Source organism: Haemaphysalis longicornis, unplaced genomic scaffold, assembly GCF_048455015.1.
Source record: "Haemaphysalis longicornis isolate Haplotype H1 unplaced genomic scaffold, Haemaphysalis longicornis Haplotype H1 scaffold_1, whole genome shotgun sequence".
Taxonomy (NCBI): Eukaryota; Metazoa; Arthropoda; class Arachnida; order Ixodida; family Ixodidae; genus Haemaphysalis; species Haemaphysalis longicornis.
Genome location: NW_027526203.1, coordinates 135,858,944 through 135,876,003, shown reverse-complemented (window position 1 = coordinate 135,876,003; position 17,060 = coordinate 135,858,944). Strand labels below are relative to the sequence as shown.

At 48.2% G+C, this 17,060-nt stretch overlaps 1 protein-coding gene across 1 annotated transcript; it reads left to right on the top strand.

The window, feature by feature from the left end:
- Positions 1–12,991: 12,991 nt before the first annotated feature.
- Positions 12,992–15,302, top strand: LOC144166084 (uncharacterized). The gene is made up of 3 exons (XM_077695733.1): positions 12,992–13,094; positions 13,570–13,751; positions 14,353–15,302. Exons 1-3 carry the CDS (start codon positions 13,013–13,015, stop codon positions 14,803–14,805), a joined length of 717 nt encoding a protein of 238 aa, XP_077551859.1. The 5' UTR covers positions 12,992–13,012; the 3' UTR covers positions 14,806–15,302.
- The last annotated feature ends 1,758 nt before the right edge of the window (positions 15,303–17,060 follow it).

Genomic DNA, 17,060 nt, shown 5'->3' with positions numbered 1-17,060 from the left:
TATCGGCATTTTTTTATTTTTATAGTTCTTTAAATGATAGCCCGGGGTGACCTTAGTCTGGCCGTTTGCATTAGCGAGTGCCATCGGCGGCGGCAGCGGGCCGCGGCGACACAGCCCCGAGCCTATACAGAGCAGCCCGGTTTCTCGGATTCGGTTCGCTGCTGCGCGTTACCACGTGTGCGGCTAGCAGTATTCGTTATCAAACAACAATTCAGCGATTGGGAACGCATGATTTTCTTCGTTAAACAGGCAAATTCACTGTAGTGGTATTCGCTGTAGTGGCGTTCACTATACATAGGAAACACCGGAATCTGGCCAGGCCATATGGCATGCTTCGTTGTACAGGCCATTTCGTAGTAGAAGCGTTCGTTGTAGCGGCGTTTGACTGTATATATATATATATATATATATATATATATATATATATATATATATATATATATATATATATATATATATATATATATATATATATATATATATATATATATATATATATATATATATATATATTTATATACAGGGTGTTTCAGCGAACACTGCCAAAAATTCTTAAAAATAGGCTCTTCGAGAAAAAAAGAAACCCTCTTCAGAAGGAGATTGCTAGCTGCGGCGGACGCCAGATAGTATCAAGGGTGTGCACATTAGTTAGGTGGGTAATTAAACTCTACTAATTAACTTCTTAATTAGCAGAGTTTGGTGGTTATTGTCAATGGTGATTTTGTAGCCCCGGGGAAGACGATTTCATATCAGGTTTTAAAACAACGAAAAAGTCGGTGTTTAAAGCCCTGTAGCGCGAGGAAACCTGCGTTTGTTTTGCGCTCAAAAACGAAACTCGCCGCTCGATGAGCGCTGGAAGTGCTGAGCGAACGCAACGTCCGCTGGTGACGTGTTTCAATAGATTTGGCGGCCAATTCGAAATGTAAGTGCAATTTTCCCTAGCTAGGGAGCCTCGATGCGAGGCATAGGCAGCAGTGCATCATGCGCAACTTTTGCTTACTCACTGGGCGGAAGCCAAAGTCTAGTAATCGCCAACTACGTAGCTGCGGATTTTGAAATGCTGTTAGGAGCCAACCTGGGGCTCCGCCAGTGCACTTACCTCCGGAAGCAGCCTTTAATTACCATTTACAATGCACTAGCTTTGTTCAAAGAATAAAGGCACACTTTTGTGCCAGTGGAGAGCTTGTTTTGCGGCGCCGGTATTGCGGAATGCAACACTCGAGTTATTTTTACGTGGTATCGGCTTGACGGCTAAAATCGTAGCTGACAACTTTTTGGAATTGCAGCGCGACATTGTTTTGTACCAGCTTCCGTTCCATTTGTTGTAAGAAGTGCTGACATAGGATTAGTAAATCCTGACCTCATACTTTTTTTAGCTGTTTTGAGTCATGTAACAAATATCAATGAACAAAAATGGTTTATTTCAATGTTTCATTTGGTTGTAGGCCTATTTGGGCGCTCCACAACAGTAATATTTTGGACGACTGCACAGAATATTTTACATGATGTGCTCAAATTGTTTTCCGTCCATTGCAATGCACAGACGAAGGCGCTCTTTCATGGAGTTCATAGTGGATAAAATCATCTGTCTGGGAATGTTGTCGATGGAGCTCCTCACACGTTGCTTCATATCCTCGAGGTTGGCCGGCTCAGTCTTGAAAACCTCATTTTTAACATATCCCCAGAGGAAGAAGTCCAAAGGTGACAAATCGGGTGACCTAGGCGGCCATGGTGTGGTTCCACCACGCCCAATCCACTGGTTGGGAAAGGACTCATCGACGAATTTACGAGCCAGTGAGGAAAAATGCGGCGGGGCTCCGTCGTGCTGGAACCACATTTTTTTCAGCGCAGCCAGTGGCAACTCTGAGGCAAACTCGGAGACAACGCCCTTTAAGACGCACTCTGTGTACTTCTTTCCGGTAAGGTTTCCGTCAATGAAGTAAGGACCAACAATACAGCCGTTATAAATACCACACCATACGTTTACTGACCACCTTACCTGGTGCTTATGCTCACGGAGCCAGTGGGGGTTCTGATCAGACCAATAATGTGCGTTGTGCAAATTGACATTCGAATTCCTACAAAATTGGGCCTCGTCAGTCCAAAGCACTCTGTTGAGGAATTCCCGATCTTCGTCGCATTGAATAAGGCACCAGTTGCAAAAATCAAGCCGTTTTTGAAAGTCGCTTGGTCTGAGCTCTTGGTGAAGACACACATGATATGGGTGGTAGCTGTGTCTTGAAAGTGACCTCCAAACTGAAGCTGGGCTCGCTCCATATGCGCTGGCAATTTCCCTGACGCTTGCTTCCGGCCTGACAGCGACGTATGCCAGCACATCGATGTCAAAATCTTCGGTTGCACTGGCTGGCCGCTTCCTTCTCTGAGCATGGACTGATCCAGTGGTTCTAAACCGATTAAATATCGATACAAATGTGGCGCGAGCTGGCACACGACGGCCAGGATGTTGGGCAGCATACAGCATCGATGCCAGTTGCGCGTCCTTTTGCGCGCTCACATAAGCCAGTAAAATGTCCACTTTCTCGGCAACGGAGTACTGGAGTTGAGCTGGCGCAGCCATTTTCACAATAACGCGGTGGCTTTGAAACCTTGATCCTCAAATGGAAGAGGTGACACCAGTGGTACGGTCTTGGCTATGTCGCACGCACACTGCGTAAAGAAGCATTTTAAAGCGAAAAGCCGCAAGCACTACGCAAGGCCGCAAGCTATAGCCGCGAAATCCCTCCTGGCTCAGCAAACAAGCCTTTCCTTTATCTGAGGCGCTTTCTAACACGCAGCGATTATAAACGAGCAGCAGATAAAGCTAACGAAAAAATGAACGGATGGTGACGTTTCGCACTTTGCACGTCTGGTAGCCACTTAAGATGTGGTCAAGACAATAAAAAAAAATAAAAGCAAAACTGTCGGCAACGTCCACTAGGGCTGCCGAAACGGGCGACCGTGTAGTGGGCGATGGCCTTTGTTTCTTGCGCCTACCAACGAAAGAAAAGATAACGCTGAAAAAATACAGGAGGCGATGGCGTTGATATCAGCTGGTTCCCTAGCGTGGGGAATCACCAGCCCCTTCTTGAATTGGGCGACACAGTCACAGCAACACGTCATCAGCGGATGTTGCGTTTGCACTACACTTCCGGCGCACCATGTGCGCTGAGTTTCGGTTTCATGGGGGAAAAATGCTCGATTTTTTGCGGGCTGCAGGGCTTTACAGAGTGCCTTTTTCTTTGCTTTGAAAACTGATCGGTTATCGTCGTTTCCGTGGCTACAAACTCGCCATTGGCAATAACGGCCAAACTTCACTAATTAAAAAGTTAATTAGACAATTTTAGTTAATTAACTATGTAATTCGCATGTTTCTTATAACTGCTGACGTCCGCTGAACCTGATAGCTTGTTCCTTAAGAGAATTCCTATTTTTCTTGAAAAGCCTACCTTCAGGAATTTTTGAAAGTGTTCACTGAAACACCCTGTATATATATAGCGAATCAGAATAGCAAATGAGGGGCGCGTTGAAATAAGACAGAAATAAGGGTTGGCAGTCAAGAAAACCTCGGAAACCAAAGGGGAGGATATAGTAGGTCATAGAAACAGATAAAGAATTGGGAAAGAAAGTAAAGAAAAAATGCCCGCCAGGTGGGATCCGAACCCGCGACCTCCAGAATACCGGTCTGGTGCGATAACCCCCACGCTACCGGCGGGGCTATTTTTCCCCTCCACTTTCTGGGGTATTTATGTCAATGTAATTTTTTTTCCTCTGCTTGGGGGTGGTATATTTTTATATATATATATATATATATATATAGAGAGAGAGAGAGAGAGAGAGAGACAATAAGGGTTGGCAGTCAAGAAAATCTCGGAAAGCAAAGGGGGGAATGCGGTAGGTCATAGAAACAGATGAAGAATTTTTTGAGTCAGAAAGGAGGTCGTGGGTTCGGATGCCACCCTGCGGGAATTTTTTCACCACTTTCTTTCTGACTCAAAAAATTCTTCATCTGTTTCTATGACCTACCGCATTCCCCGCTTTGCTTTCCGAGGTTTTATTGACTGCCAACCCTTATTCTGTCTTAATTTACCGGGCCCCTCATTTCCCATTTCTGATTCGCTATATATATATATATATATATATATATATATATATATATATATATATATATATATATATATGTATATATACAGGGTGTCCCAGCTATCATGCACCAAGATTTAAAAAAAGAGAAATAGCATAACTCGAAGAAAACCTAGTGCATAATGTTTGCAGTACTGTGAAGAAGCGGAGAGTAATTTTTTCGTTAATGATACTTAATTAATTAATTGTAATTAATTCTCTAACTCGAGAAATACTGTCCTAATCAATAAAGTGTCAATGAGGCACTTGTAGGTAACCACGAGGGGCATCTAACTGCGCTATTTTCAGCGACAAACTAATTGCGTACTCATTTATTCTGACTGATAAAGGAAACCCGCGAAATATGAAAAATACCACGTGACGACGCTTACGCGCGCATTGTAAAGCAGCGTCCCCAAACAAAGCTGATTGAAAGCAACTGCTTCGCCTGTTAGCCGCCCGAAGAGACAGCGCATCACCTTGATAATAGCATGCATGGAAGGAGCAGCAGCAGCAAGATTCGCGGGACGCGTGTGCAGATAAGGAACAAACTCGGTCGCGATTTCTTCTTTCTTTCTTTTGTCCATTTCATTCTGGCTAACTCAGAGGCAGCCTGTTTGAGGGCGTTGCTTTACGGTGCGCGCGGAGGCGCCGTCACGTGGTATTTTTCATATTTCGCGGGTTTCCTTTATCAGTCAAAATAAATGTGTACGCAATTAGTTCATCGCTGAAAATACCGCAGTTAGATGCCCCTCGTGGTTACCTACAAGTGCCTCATTGACACTTTAGTGATTAGGACAGTGATTAGGACAAAACCTCTCGCGCTATCTGGATAATCTCATTTGCGACATTCCGCCCAGCTTTCCCTCCTTCATTAAGGATACCAATGACTTTCTCTCAGACATCTCAAACATTGAAATTCCTGATAACTGCCTTCTAGTCACCCTCGATGTTGCGTCGCTGTATACTAACATCCCCCATGAAGATGGCATAGCCGCTGTATCCCTTGCGTATGAGCAGTCATCGTGCGACAAACCTATCGATTCTTCTGCTCTCCAAATCTTCCTTAGGCTTATTCTTGAACTTAACAATTTTGAGTTCGACGGAGTTCATTACGTGCAAGTCAGCGGAACGTCAATGGGAACTCGAATCGGACCTAACTACGCCAATATCTTTATGGCTCACCTCGAATCAAACTTTCTTGACACCCAAAATTTAAAGCCAATGAATGTACTATAAAAGGTATATTGATGACATATTCATGATCTGCCAACACGGTGAGGCGGAGCTCCTCACCTTCATTGAGGCATTTAACCTAGCCCATCCTAGTATTTCCCTTGCTCATTCCTATTCGGAACACAGTGTAAACTTTCTGTACGTCACCGTTACTACCTCCCAAGGTCGGCTTCAAACTAAACTGTATAGAAAACCGACAGACACGCGGCAGTATTTGCGCTTCCGAAGTAGCCATGTCAGACACTGCAAGACAGCAATACCTTACAGCCAAGCCCACCGATTTAGGAGAATTTGCTCAAACCAAGCCGACTTTGACTCAAACTGTCGAGAACTCAAGACCGCCCTCCTGAATAAAAAATACCCGGAAAAAGTTATCGACGACGCTATTGTGTGAGCCAACCAATTAGACCCTAACGAAATCTGTAAGAAAAAAGCCCCGAACGGTAACTAGCGCTTTCCATTGGGCGAACAGGAGCACTTCTAACTGCACCCAAAGTGCTCTCGCGAGTTCTGGCGTCTTCCACTGGTCGGGCAGGAGCAGGGGCGTTATGTTTCATTGGTCGAGGAGCAGCACTTTTTTGGCGCCAAGAGCAGCCGAGAGCAGTTCTCGGTGCTCCGTCGCCAGCGGCGGAGTAACAGGGAACGCCGAGGAAGTCACATGACCTCTTTTACGTCATTTCTGGTTTTATCCCCGGGTGGCGGAGGAAAAATGGCGGAATCCAGCAGCCGCGATAGTCGCTCAGTGCGTACGGCAGCAGCTAAGCGCGGCCGTCTGGACGATGCTGCTACTTTTAGATGATGAAAGCACCACAGATTCAAGCGCAAACTCATCGTCGGACAGCAGCAGCAGCAGCGACGACGACGACGATTTGACATTGCATGAGTTTATGTTCGAGCACCTGTTCACCCCGCCGGAGCAGCGACCAAAGGTAGAGTCGTATCTGGAAAAGACGGCGGATGCTGTTATCGTTCGCAGCTAATTTTTGGGAGATACGATGGTGACCCTATCATGAACATGAACATCCGCTCGGCTTCTTCATTCGTCGCCATGCGGAAGGCAGACACAAAACCACCGGCACGTATCTGGCAAAACTGGCGAGGAACCGTGTGCGGACAACACGAGCGCGCGAAATGCTCCGGGAAGCGAGAGCGGGAAAAGTTTGGTCACATGACTCTTGATATCACGCCCTCCCCCTCTTATCACTGCTCCCGGAGCAGCGCGAATGTTTCATTCGCGGGACGAAAGCACACGTCCCCGTTACTCCCGAGTGCTGCTCTGGCTTTTCGCTCCACTTGCTCCTGTTCTCCCAATGGAATTCGCCATAACTTAGTTTTAACCCACTCATCCTCCAGTTCAAGAGTGTCAACCGTACTAAAAAAACATCACAATATCCTAATGCAAAGTGACCGCTTAAAAAGCATATTCCCCGAACCACCACGCGTTGTCTAACGGCGTAATAAGAATTTAGGCGACTTTCTTACTAACTTTCGTATCAACCGACCGGAAACTACTGGCTGCATGCCGTGTAATACACCCCGATGTAAAGTATGCACTACACAGCGCGCCACCAGCGGCTTCAGACTACAACGTAAATATAAAAGATAACTTTAACTGTGACTCCGCTAATGTCGTATACCTTCTAGAGTGCACTGTTTGTAGGCAACAATATATCGGTCAAACTGAAACGCCCTTCCGAATACGGTTCAATAATCACCGCTCTCATGCAAAAAGCTGCTCTTATTTGCCCCTGTCAAGACATGTGAACAGTCCCGGGCATGCATTTGAACATCTTAAAGCAACGATTTTAGAATCCTCCTTCAAAACGCACCACGACCGCGAGGTTCGGGAATCTTATCTCATTTATAAGTTTGGGTCAGCCACACGGGGGATTAATGAAAGTTACAGAAAACTAACGTGCTTATCCCTCGATTAAAATTGGCGGCCTCATAATTTATATAACTATGTTCATTATTCCTACCCTTGAGTTTCCCATCAGAATTCGCAGAAACTCTCCAAATACAGCAGCTTTATTAGCCTAATGCGGCTCAACAATGCCATTTGTCCTGGGGAAGGAGGCCTCGTTCCCACCACCACTTAAGAATGTTTAAACCCTTTGTGATCTACTTATGTTTAACCCTTTGTGACCGTATACCTATTTCCTGTTCAGTTGCTTCTGTGAAATGCTCTTTTCTGCCCCATATCTATTCTCTTCATCCGCGGGGGGCACACCCATCTTCGCTTCCGCCCCAACCAGTCTTCCCAGCCACTGAATACCTTACTGTACACTCTTCCCTTTCTTTTGAAACCGCGATTGTCCAGTTTCCCGCATGGTCTGAACTTGCAGCCCACGCCGCATACGTTGCCCCGTCATGGTGCAACCTTGAACGCTGCTTTGTTAACACGACCCCTTTCTCTCTCTCGCTCCTCCCCCCCCCCCATTTTTTTGGTTGTTGTTGATGTAACATAAGCGTAGCCCGACTGCATGCATACTCTCCGTTTCCGAAACATCTTCCGCTCCTTCTCACAGTTTTCTGCAAAGCTATATAAGAAATGTGTTCCAAATGTTTGTGACAGCAAAATCATGTAACTGTACTCTGATGAAGGCAAGTCCCGTTGCCGCTACGTAAGTAAACCTTGTTTGTTATTGTTCTTGCTGTGTATCCGACTCTTTACTTTTACTATTTCTGCGCGCTTTGTAAGTTTTATCTTTCTCTCTCTCTCTCTCTCTCTATATATATATATATATATATATATATATATATATATATATATATATATATATATATATATATATATATATATATATATATATATATATATATATATATATATATATATATATATACATATATATATATATATAGCGAATAAGAATAGGAAATGAGGGGCTCGTTGAAACAAGACAGAAATAAGAATTGGCAGTCAAGAAGACCTCGGAAAGCAAAGGGGAGGATGTAGTAGCTCAAGATAAAGAATTTGGAAAATAAGAAAGTGGAGAAAAAATGCCCGCCAGGTAGGATCCGAACCCACGACCTCCAGAATACCGGTCTGGTGCGATAACCACTACGCTACAGGAGGGGCTACTTTAGCGTACACTTTCTGGGGGATTTATGTTCAGGTGTTTTTGTTTCCTGCGCTTGGGGGTGGTAGCCAGCGCCACTCGGACTACTCGGGGTGAAGGGGACCTTCTTTTTAACCCCCGGGCCGTGACTCGAACGTCTACGACATGTCGAGAGTGGTCGACAAGCGTTGAACCCTCTTAAGCTCCATATGGCACCAAGACTGCCACTACAGAGGCCCTCGCTATGCATGTAGCGAATCAGAATAGGAAATGAGGGGCTCGTTGAAAATAAGACAGAAATAAGAATTGGCAGTCAAGAAGACCTCGGAAAGCAAAGGGTAGGATGTAGTAGCTCAAGATAAAGAATTTGGAAAATAAGAAAGTGGAGAAAAAATGCCCGCCAGGTGGGATCCGAACCCACGAACTCCAGAATACCGGTCTGGTGCAATAACCACTACGCTACCGGCTGGGCTACTTTAGCCTCCACTTTCTGGGGTACCGTAAAAACCCGCGTATAATATGGACCCGCGTATAATACGAGGTGTAATTCGGGGACAGCAAAATCAGAAAAAAAGTTTGCATCCGCATATAATGCGAGGTAAAGAGCACAGAAAACATTTATTGAAACTGTAGTTACCGCTCAGCCATTGTCAGGTTTCGCTGGAACTGTCGCTCGACTTTCGTTTAGTCATCGTCAGGTTCACTGCCGCTTTCTCCTGAAGTCGCCTTGTCGGGAATGTCTTCCCACAGAAAGTGGTCCTCAGTGCCATCAAGGGCGTTCGAAATGCCGCATTTCTTAAAAGAGCGACTGACGCGCTCCTCTGGGATGCTGGCCCACTCATCTGCGATCCAGCCACAGAGCACCGCTGGAGAAACCCGCGTCAGCCATTCGGTAGCTCTCACTTACGGGTCTCCTGACCTCATCCACTCTTCGTAGCAGGACCTGATGCAGTCTTTGAAAGGCTTGTTGATGGAAACGTCTAGCGGTTGCAGCTGGGATGTCATTCCTCCTGGCATGACAATGAGTTTGGTGCGGGGTTCGCGCAACAACTTCTTCACGGAATCGGCCAGGTGACAGCGAATTGCGTCCAACACGAGCACTGACGGGAATCCCCAACAGTGCTCCAGGCCGCCGACACCACACAGACTTTATCCAGTCAAGCACCAGTTGCATTCTCCACCCACGAATGCTGCCTTCGGTGACGCCGAACTGCCGTCCTGCGGCGCAATTCCTGATGGTCTCGGCACATAAAATAACTTTTCTTTTAATTGCAGCCGAATACTGTTTTCGTGCACCCGACATCGTGACAGACCTGCGGTGAACGAGCCGAGATCCTTCGCGTGGTCAAAACAATCAATATGGCGCCGGCTGAGAGAAGCAGCAGTCAGCTTACGCCACCGCAAGGTGGCGCACCCTCCGCTGAAACCGAAAGTGCAAATTTTCGGCTGAAAACATTGGGATCCACATATAATACGAGGCACAAATTTCACATAGTAAAATTTGGAAAAAAAACCTCGTATTATACGCGGGTTTTTATATTTGTGTTCACGTGTTTTTATTTCCTGCGCTTGGGGATGGTAGCCAGCGCCACTTTCTTATTTTCCAAATTCTTTATCTTGAGCTACTACATCCTCCCCTTTGCTTTCCGAGGTCTTCTTGACTGCCAATTCTTATTTCTGTCTTATATATATATATATATATATATATATATATATATATATATATATATATATATATATATATATATATATATATATATATATATATATATATATATATATATATATATATATATATATATATATATACATATAGGTGGGTAATTGCGAGCGGGAGCATGACGCTTGACGGCCCCACAAAGTAGAGCGTCTACCCCGAAAAGACAGTGCCCAGGGCTCACCTGATCGTGGGACACGCGGTCAAGCCTATGTGGAAAAAACACGTAATGTGCGCCTCTAGTGAAATCAAGCACACCTATAGTACTGGATTTGTCCTGGCACCCGTAGGTCACCCTACTTTCTACATCGATACCTTGACCAGCCCACATTCCCTCGCCCTACTGATTTCCCACGTGCGGGGCCCTGACTAGTGTGGAGTATCCGCTTAAGCACATTCCAGGCCAAACAAACCCTTTTCAGCAGCCCGGACATAGGTCGCTTCAAATAAAGTTTTAGCTTTCTCTCTCTATGCCCTAATGCGTCACAGGAGGCATCGCCGAATCGAGTGAGGAAGATAAAGAAAGGGAAACAGCCCTTTTGTGTTCTTTTTGAAGATGGCGATGATGTCTTCAAAGTTTTTGCCACGTACTCACAAGGGGGAAGTGGCCAGCGGTTTATTCCTTACTGTAATTCATGAGGCCCTCAAAATACGTTTATATCTTGAAAGACAGAGGCCGTAAAATGAAAGTTATTGATAGTTAAAGCCCGAATTACCCATTAGTTAGTACCCTTCAGCAATTCAAGCGACCTCAAGCAGAAGGAAAAGCTTGAATACATTTATATATTTATATCCATTTTTGCATACCCCAAATTTGTTGCCCCAATAGATAATATAAGTGAGACCGATAAAGTCAACTCCAAACGCTCAATAGGGTCCTTCAAAAGCAGTTCTGTAGCGGCCGAGAAGCGGTTACAGGCGAGAAAAAAATGTTTTATTGTTTCAGGGACCTGTCAGGGACCTGGCACCGCACACAACAGGTGAAAGCCCTGTTCTATACAGATAGAAATTTAGCCTTGGAATTTTGCCGTGCAGCTCGGTGAAGGTCACTTCGCATTGCCGAGAACCACAAAAATGAGCATTCCAACGGGAATTCAAATGTTGATACTCTTCAAAGGAGAAGAGTGCATCGGAACGTGTAGCGTCTGAATGCGAATATCGTCTTAGTCTTGAAGATGCAAAAAAGATCAAAATTAGCTATGCCGAATTGAACGGGAGCTGTGACAGCAAGATTAGCCAAAGGTCCGCTAGCTCGCTGCCCCTGATGTCCGCATGGCCAGGGACCCAAGGCAAGACGTACCTCCTTCAAGTGCCTTGGAACAAAAAAAATCCCCCCACCTCCCCGAAGGAGATCGTGCGGAAATGCGAATGCATTGGGTGCACCGATGAGTGCGGTGCTAGTAATTATTATTAATGGCGTACTTAATGAAGAATCGCCATCAAGGCACCAGGCGCGCGCTCCACTGCATTATATAGATTCCGAGCGCAGCGAGCGGAGAGAGGGTACGCGGAGAGGAGAGAGAGCCCGCCGAGCTCCGCGATGCGAGCGCCCTCACACGCCCGAGCGCGCTCCTCCTCTCCACTCACTCTCCGCTACTCCGCCCGAGCTCCGCGATGCGAGCGCCCTCACACACCCGAGCGCGCTCCTCCTCTCCCCTTGCCCTCCGCTACTCCCGCCCGAGCTACCACCTGCTCCGGTTGCTAGGCGCGCCACAGCTGTTGCTAGGGGCGATGAGGAGCGCGGAGAGATAACACCTGCGGGCGCACGCCGACGGAGCACGACAACCCCCGACTAAGAAATGCATCCGCATTTAAAAGCAGAGGAGGAGAAAGAGGAACTTGCACGCGCTTTGAACGAGGAGGAAGTTGAGAAGAAGAAGAAGAAGGCGAGCTTGCTCGCGGCATCTCGTGTTCTCTCGCGCAAGGTACACCTGCGGGCGCACGCCGACGGAGCACGACAACCCCCGACTAAGAAATGCATTCGCATTTAAAAAAACAACAGTGTGGGTTACAAGGCAGAGCCGGAAGAGGAAGTTAATGCCGATATAACTGTCATCGAATCGGAGAATAGGGTGATTTGTGATAGATGTAGTGGTAGTTTACATAGAGCGAGAGATATTGCTAAAACTTCTGCCATAAAAATGGGTGCGTAGTCCCGGATTCGTAACGAATAACTCAAATCTAGAGATTGTGAAAAAATACCAATTCCAGCTTTTTCGCCATTTTGAGATGCATCTGTATAAATCACAGACGAAGTAGGATATTTGGATAGGTACTCATTTAAAATAGCGGTCGATAGAGAGCGTGGGAGAAGTGTTGCAGCCGAAGGGAAGGGTGACTAAATTCGCGTAAACGCACCCAGCGTCGTCGTAACGTGGCTTGGGAACACCAGACTTTAATCTGAAAAAGTAACCACATGATGTCTGCGGGACCCTTCAGTGTCCCTTTAAGGGCCCCGCGGCGCCGAGGGAGAAGGAAGTAAAAGAGAGTGGAGTGGGCGGTCGGTGCTACTGTAGCTACTCTTGGGGCCACGGGTCCTTCATCTACCGTACCTCGCGTTTGTTGAAAGGTTGAGTTTCATAAGCCTGATTATGCATTGACGAGAGATGATGATGATGGGGCCCCCATCAAAATCTTACGCTCGTCGTACTCCAGAGGAATCGGCAACGGCCAAGGGATTTACTCCGTTTCGTACTGGAGCACGTTAATTAGAGTGCTGCAAAAGAAAGGAGACGGCCTTATAGGCCAACTACTGTTTTCTTTCACCTATATTTCGGCATGCAACGTGTCGCAGCGCCACCGACAGCAGCGTCGCCAGGCGGCCGTAGAGGAACCTTCTCCACTCGGGATACTGCGATCCACGTCAGCACAGCCTCCCATGCAGAGTGGAGTGCAAACCGACGCGAGCCACGTCTGTCCACCGCCTCGCAGCCTTCCAGTCAGCGTCGTCTGGCACTCTGGTGAGTTATGGTCGTTCTCGCTCCACCCCCCGTATTATCCGCCTGTACATACGTTCTCGCTGATTCTTCGCAAGGCCAACAGCCGACTCGCTCTTGCCTTGGCCCCGTACCGGTCTCTCAGCGAACGCCAGGCAGGAGTCATTCGCCAGAGCTAGAGCGCAAATACTTCGCAGCTATGATGTCTACCGTTACCGCAGTATTGGGTTGATGCATGTTTCCTTTTTATACTGAACGGCAGCAGCCGAAAAAAAAAAAAAAAAAAACACCTTATCGCCAACCTCAAATGCCGCTTTCATGTGTATGCGATCGACGTTCGCAGCTTCTGCACGCGACGAAAGCTCGGCGGTCTTTTTTTTTTTTTTTTTTTTTTTTTTTGCTCTACGCTCTAGCGCTGACAGCCCGAGCACGAGAGTTTTTTTCTTCTCCTTTTCTGTCGTTGGAACGGACGCATGTCATCGCCTCATCTCTCGTGCAGCGCCGTCCTTGTCGTGTTCGGCTTCTGGCGACGCGGCCTCCCCCGCCGCCTCCGCTGCCCCATCGGTAGCCGGCATGAGACAGCCGCAGCTCTCTGGGCGGGGGCCGTTGCGCCGTGCTCGTCCCGATGTGCCGCCCCAACGGTGGCTGTCGTCTGAACAACGTCCGGAGCCCGCCATGAAGGTAAAAGTATACGAGCTGTACGCACCCCTTACGGGGCTGGGGCCTGAGCCCTGCTATTCTCGATTACTCGAGGATTAGCTATTAGACGTTGCGCTTTGAACCGTTTCTTTTCCAGCTGCCAACACGTCTCGAGAAACGCTGGCGCGATGTACTGGCGCGAATGAAAACGTTAAAACAAAATTGGAAAATGTCATTTGCATATCATCACACTGACCCGATCGAGAGACGCCGCTTCGGTGACTGCGCCGTCTACACATTACCCGAAAAATGGAAAATAATTTCGTCACCCTTGACAGTGTGTGGGACAGCAACGACATTATTACAGCAGGTGTGGTGTACTACCAAAGGCCTATATAAGCACTTAATTTGGATATCTTTAATTGCCTTGTTCTTCACTGAGGTATAATGCCTGGTGCACAAAACCGGATTTAGAGAAGCGATGTAGTGTATCTCCAAACATGAACAGCGCCGGACGGAAACCCATGCAAATAGGACACAATAACTGCGCTCACTCACATCTTGGACGTTGTCGCATACGCATCAACACCTGACTGACCGGGTGACAACGTAAAGCATTTCTCTTTCGTCGCTTATTCCGCAGCTGCCCGAGGCCATAGCGGCAGCCAGCGCAGGTCCTCTCGAGCGCCTCCTGCACGACTTCGTCGAAGCGGAGCCGCGCCTGCAGCCCCAACGGCTTGCGGCCAAGGAAGAGCAGTTTGGAGGGCCTGCAGTTCCGGACTGCTGGATTGCCTACCACCTCCGGGTGCTGAACCGCACTTTGGAGCACGTCTTCCTGGGGAACCGGGAGGACGGTCCGGGAGTGATGACTCTCGGGACGGGCTGCCCTTGGGGGCCGAGGCGGACAGCCCGATTTTCGACGCGACCTTCGTCTTCTACTGGCTCCTGCAACACCATCGAGCGCACGCCGAAACTCGCAAGCAAGGCAATCAACGGCAACCTCGCTGCATTAAAGAGCTCAATTTGTCGAACATCGCTTCGTGTCTGCGTTCCGTTTAGACCGCCTCAAAAACATATTTTCTATTTTGTATCCTGATTCTAAAGCACTTGCCGGGCGAACAGGGTCCTAACGAAAGCATCGTCGCAAAATAATGCGCCAGCCGGGGCGCGCAGGCCGTTTTTAGCCACAATGCATTTGCCCCGCGAAAGCAGAGGGCAATGCGGATATTTGCGGATAAGATTTCTAAATGTAACCAACCTCCGTGTAACCCGCAAATATTTTTCGCTCTCTTGTTTGTCGGCTACGCGTTTCCCGAGAAGGGGTGACATTCTCGACATTTTGGATGTTCAAAGTATGTGGCAACACGAGGCGATGAAAATACCGAGCCACAAAACAACACATATATTTTGAACACGTCAGCAGCTGACGGGCCAGCGGCAGCTATGCCTGGCCGAACGCCCGGAGAACTGGGAGCACTGACCGCTTGCGCCACGACGCTCGCGCAGTGAGCCTCAGAGTGGTGCTTCGTCGTCTTCGTCTTCGTTGATGCTGCTACAGGAGGCCCCACCTCTAGTGGCGGAGCCATGGAGTGAGCCGGGAGGATACTTTTGGAGGTCGTCGTGTGGGCTTTGTTGTCTGTTGCGACTGGGGGGGCTGGGGAGGGTGATCCGCATTTAGTATTGTGGATTCGTCTTGTTGTGTAGAGAGCGGCTTCTCAATAAACGCTGGTTTGAAGCTATCAACAGAAATAGTGTCCTGTCTGCCATCTAAATCCACGTTGAAATGCTTATCAGCACGGTGGATGACGCCGTAGGGTCCGTCATGCGGGCGCTGAAGTGGTTTGTGCATGGCGTCACGGCGGACAAAAACGTAGGGGGTCGTTGTCAGCTCGCTGGGAACATGAGCATCCGCACGCTGTTGGCAGCGTGGTGCTGGCGCGCAAAGTGAGCGAAACGAACCTCGTAGTTTGGTCACGTAGTCGGTGGGATCAGGGCACGGTGATGATCCGGAATCAGTGAAGAACTCTCCCGGCAGGCGTAGCGGCGCACCAAAGACCGTCTCTGCGGGCGTGCAGTGCAGATCCTGCTTCAAAGTAGCCCGAAGACTCAGTAGAACCAACGGAAGAGAGGTGGACCAATGGGTAGCGTCCGGCTGTGCCCTGAGTGCAGTCTTGACGGAGCGGTGAAAACGCTCAACAAGCCCGTTTGCAATGGGGTGGTACGCTGTGGTCCGAATGCGGGAAGTGCCAAGAAGGGTCAGAAGGTTATTGAAGAGTGCCGACTCGAACTGGCGACCGCGGTCGGTGGTGATAGTTGACGGGACACCATAGCGGGAAACCCAGCCGGCAACGAAGGCGTTGGCGGTGGTTTCACTTTGGATGTCGGGACGAGGGAACGCCTCGGGCCAACGCGGAACCGATCCACGCAGGTTAGTAGGTATGTGTTGCCTTTTGAAGGAGGCCAGGGCCCCAAAATGTCTACGTGCACCTTGTCGAAACGCTCAGTTGGTGCCGTAAACAAGCCGAGAGGGGCCTTGGTGTGCCGGTTAACCTTTGACTGCTGGCATACGAGACAGCAGCGCGTCCACTCGCGTACGCCCTTGTTGATGCTGCTTCAAATCTTAACAAATATATACGCGCCGCCTCAGCTGTAACTAATCAACTGTCGGCTGCAAACTGTGCAACGCGGTTTACGTGCTATGGGTGGGAGATGTTTTCAGACAAATTAAGGCTATCGGGTAATCTTACCTTTTTGTTGAATATTACCTTTTTGTTGGACAATGTTTCCGAATATGGAGCGGCTTTATAAGATTGACAAACGTCTCACTCAACAATTACTTTAAGTACTGGCCGGGCGGCTGTATTTAGGGAGAGACAGACAACTATCGCGTTTTAGTAGCCCAAGAAAGACGATACCGTCCTTAAAACACGTGCGCTGGCTGTCCCTTTCAGTCACCGCAGGGGCTCTCCCAAGGGGTCGCTCCGCTCCTTCACGAAACCCGTCCCCGAACGCTAGCACCGCGAGGGAGTCTAGTGGCGGCAGGCCGCACCTTGCGTGCGCTCTCATCCAGCGGTCGTGATTGTGATTCCAGCCACACTAATTGTGGGCATGAAAAAAAAAAATAATAATCGGGCGCATGACTGCGCAGCGATGGTTCCGTCTCTCCACTGCTGTTCGTGATCTAGATGGCAAGGTTAGAAAGGAAGCTAGAGGGCAGTACGCTGAGATTCGACTTATCATACATGAAAATCTGGCAGCCTGGTGCAACAATGGGTCCCAGGATTTAAGTACGCAGACGATATACTGCTGATGGCTAGGGCCGGCCTTACCTAATTCGGCGCTCTATGCGAA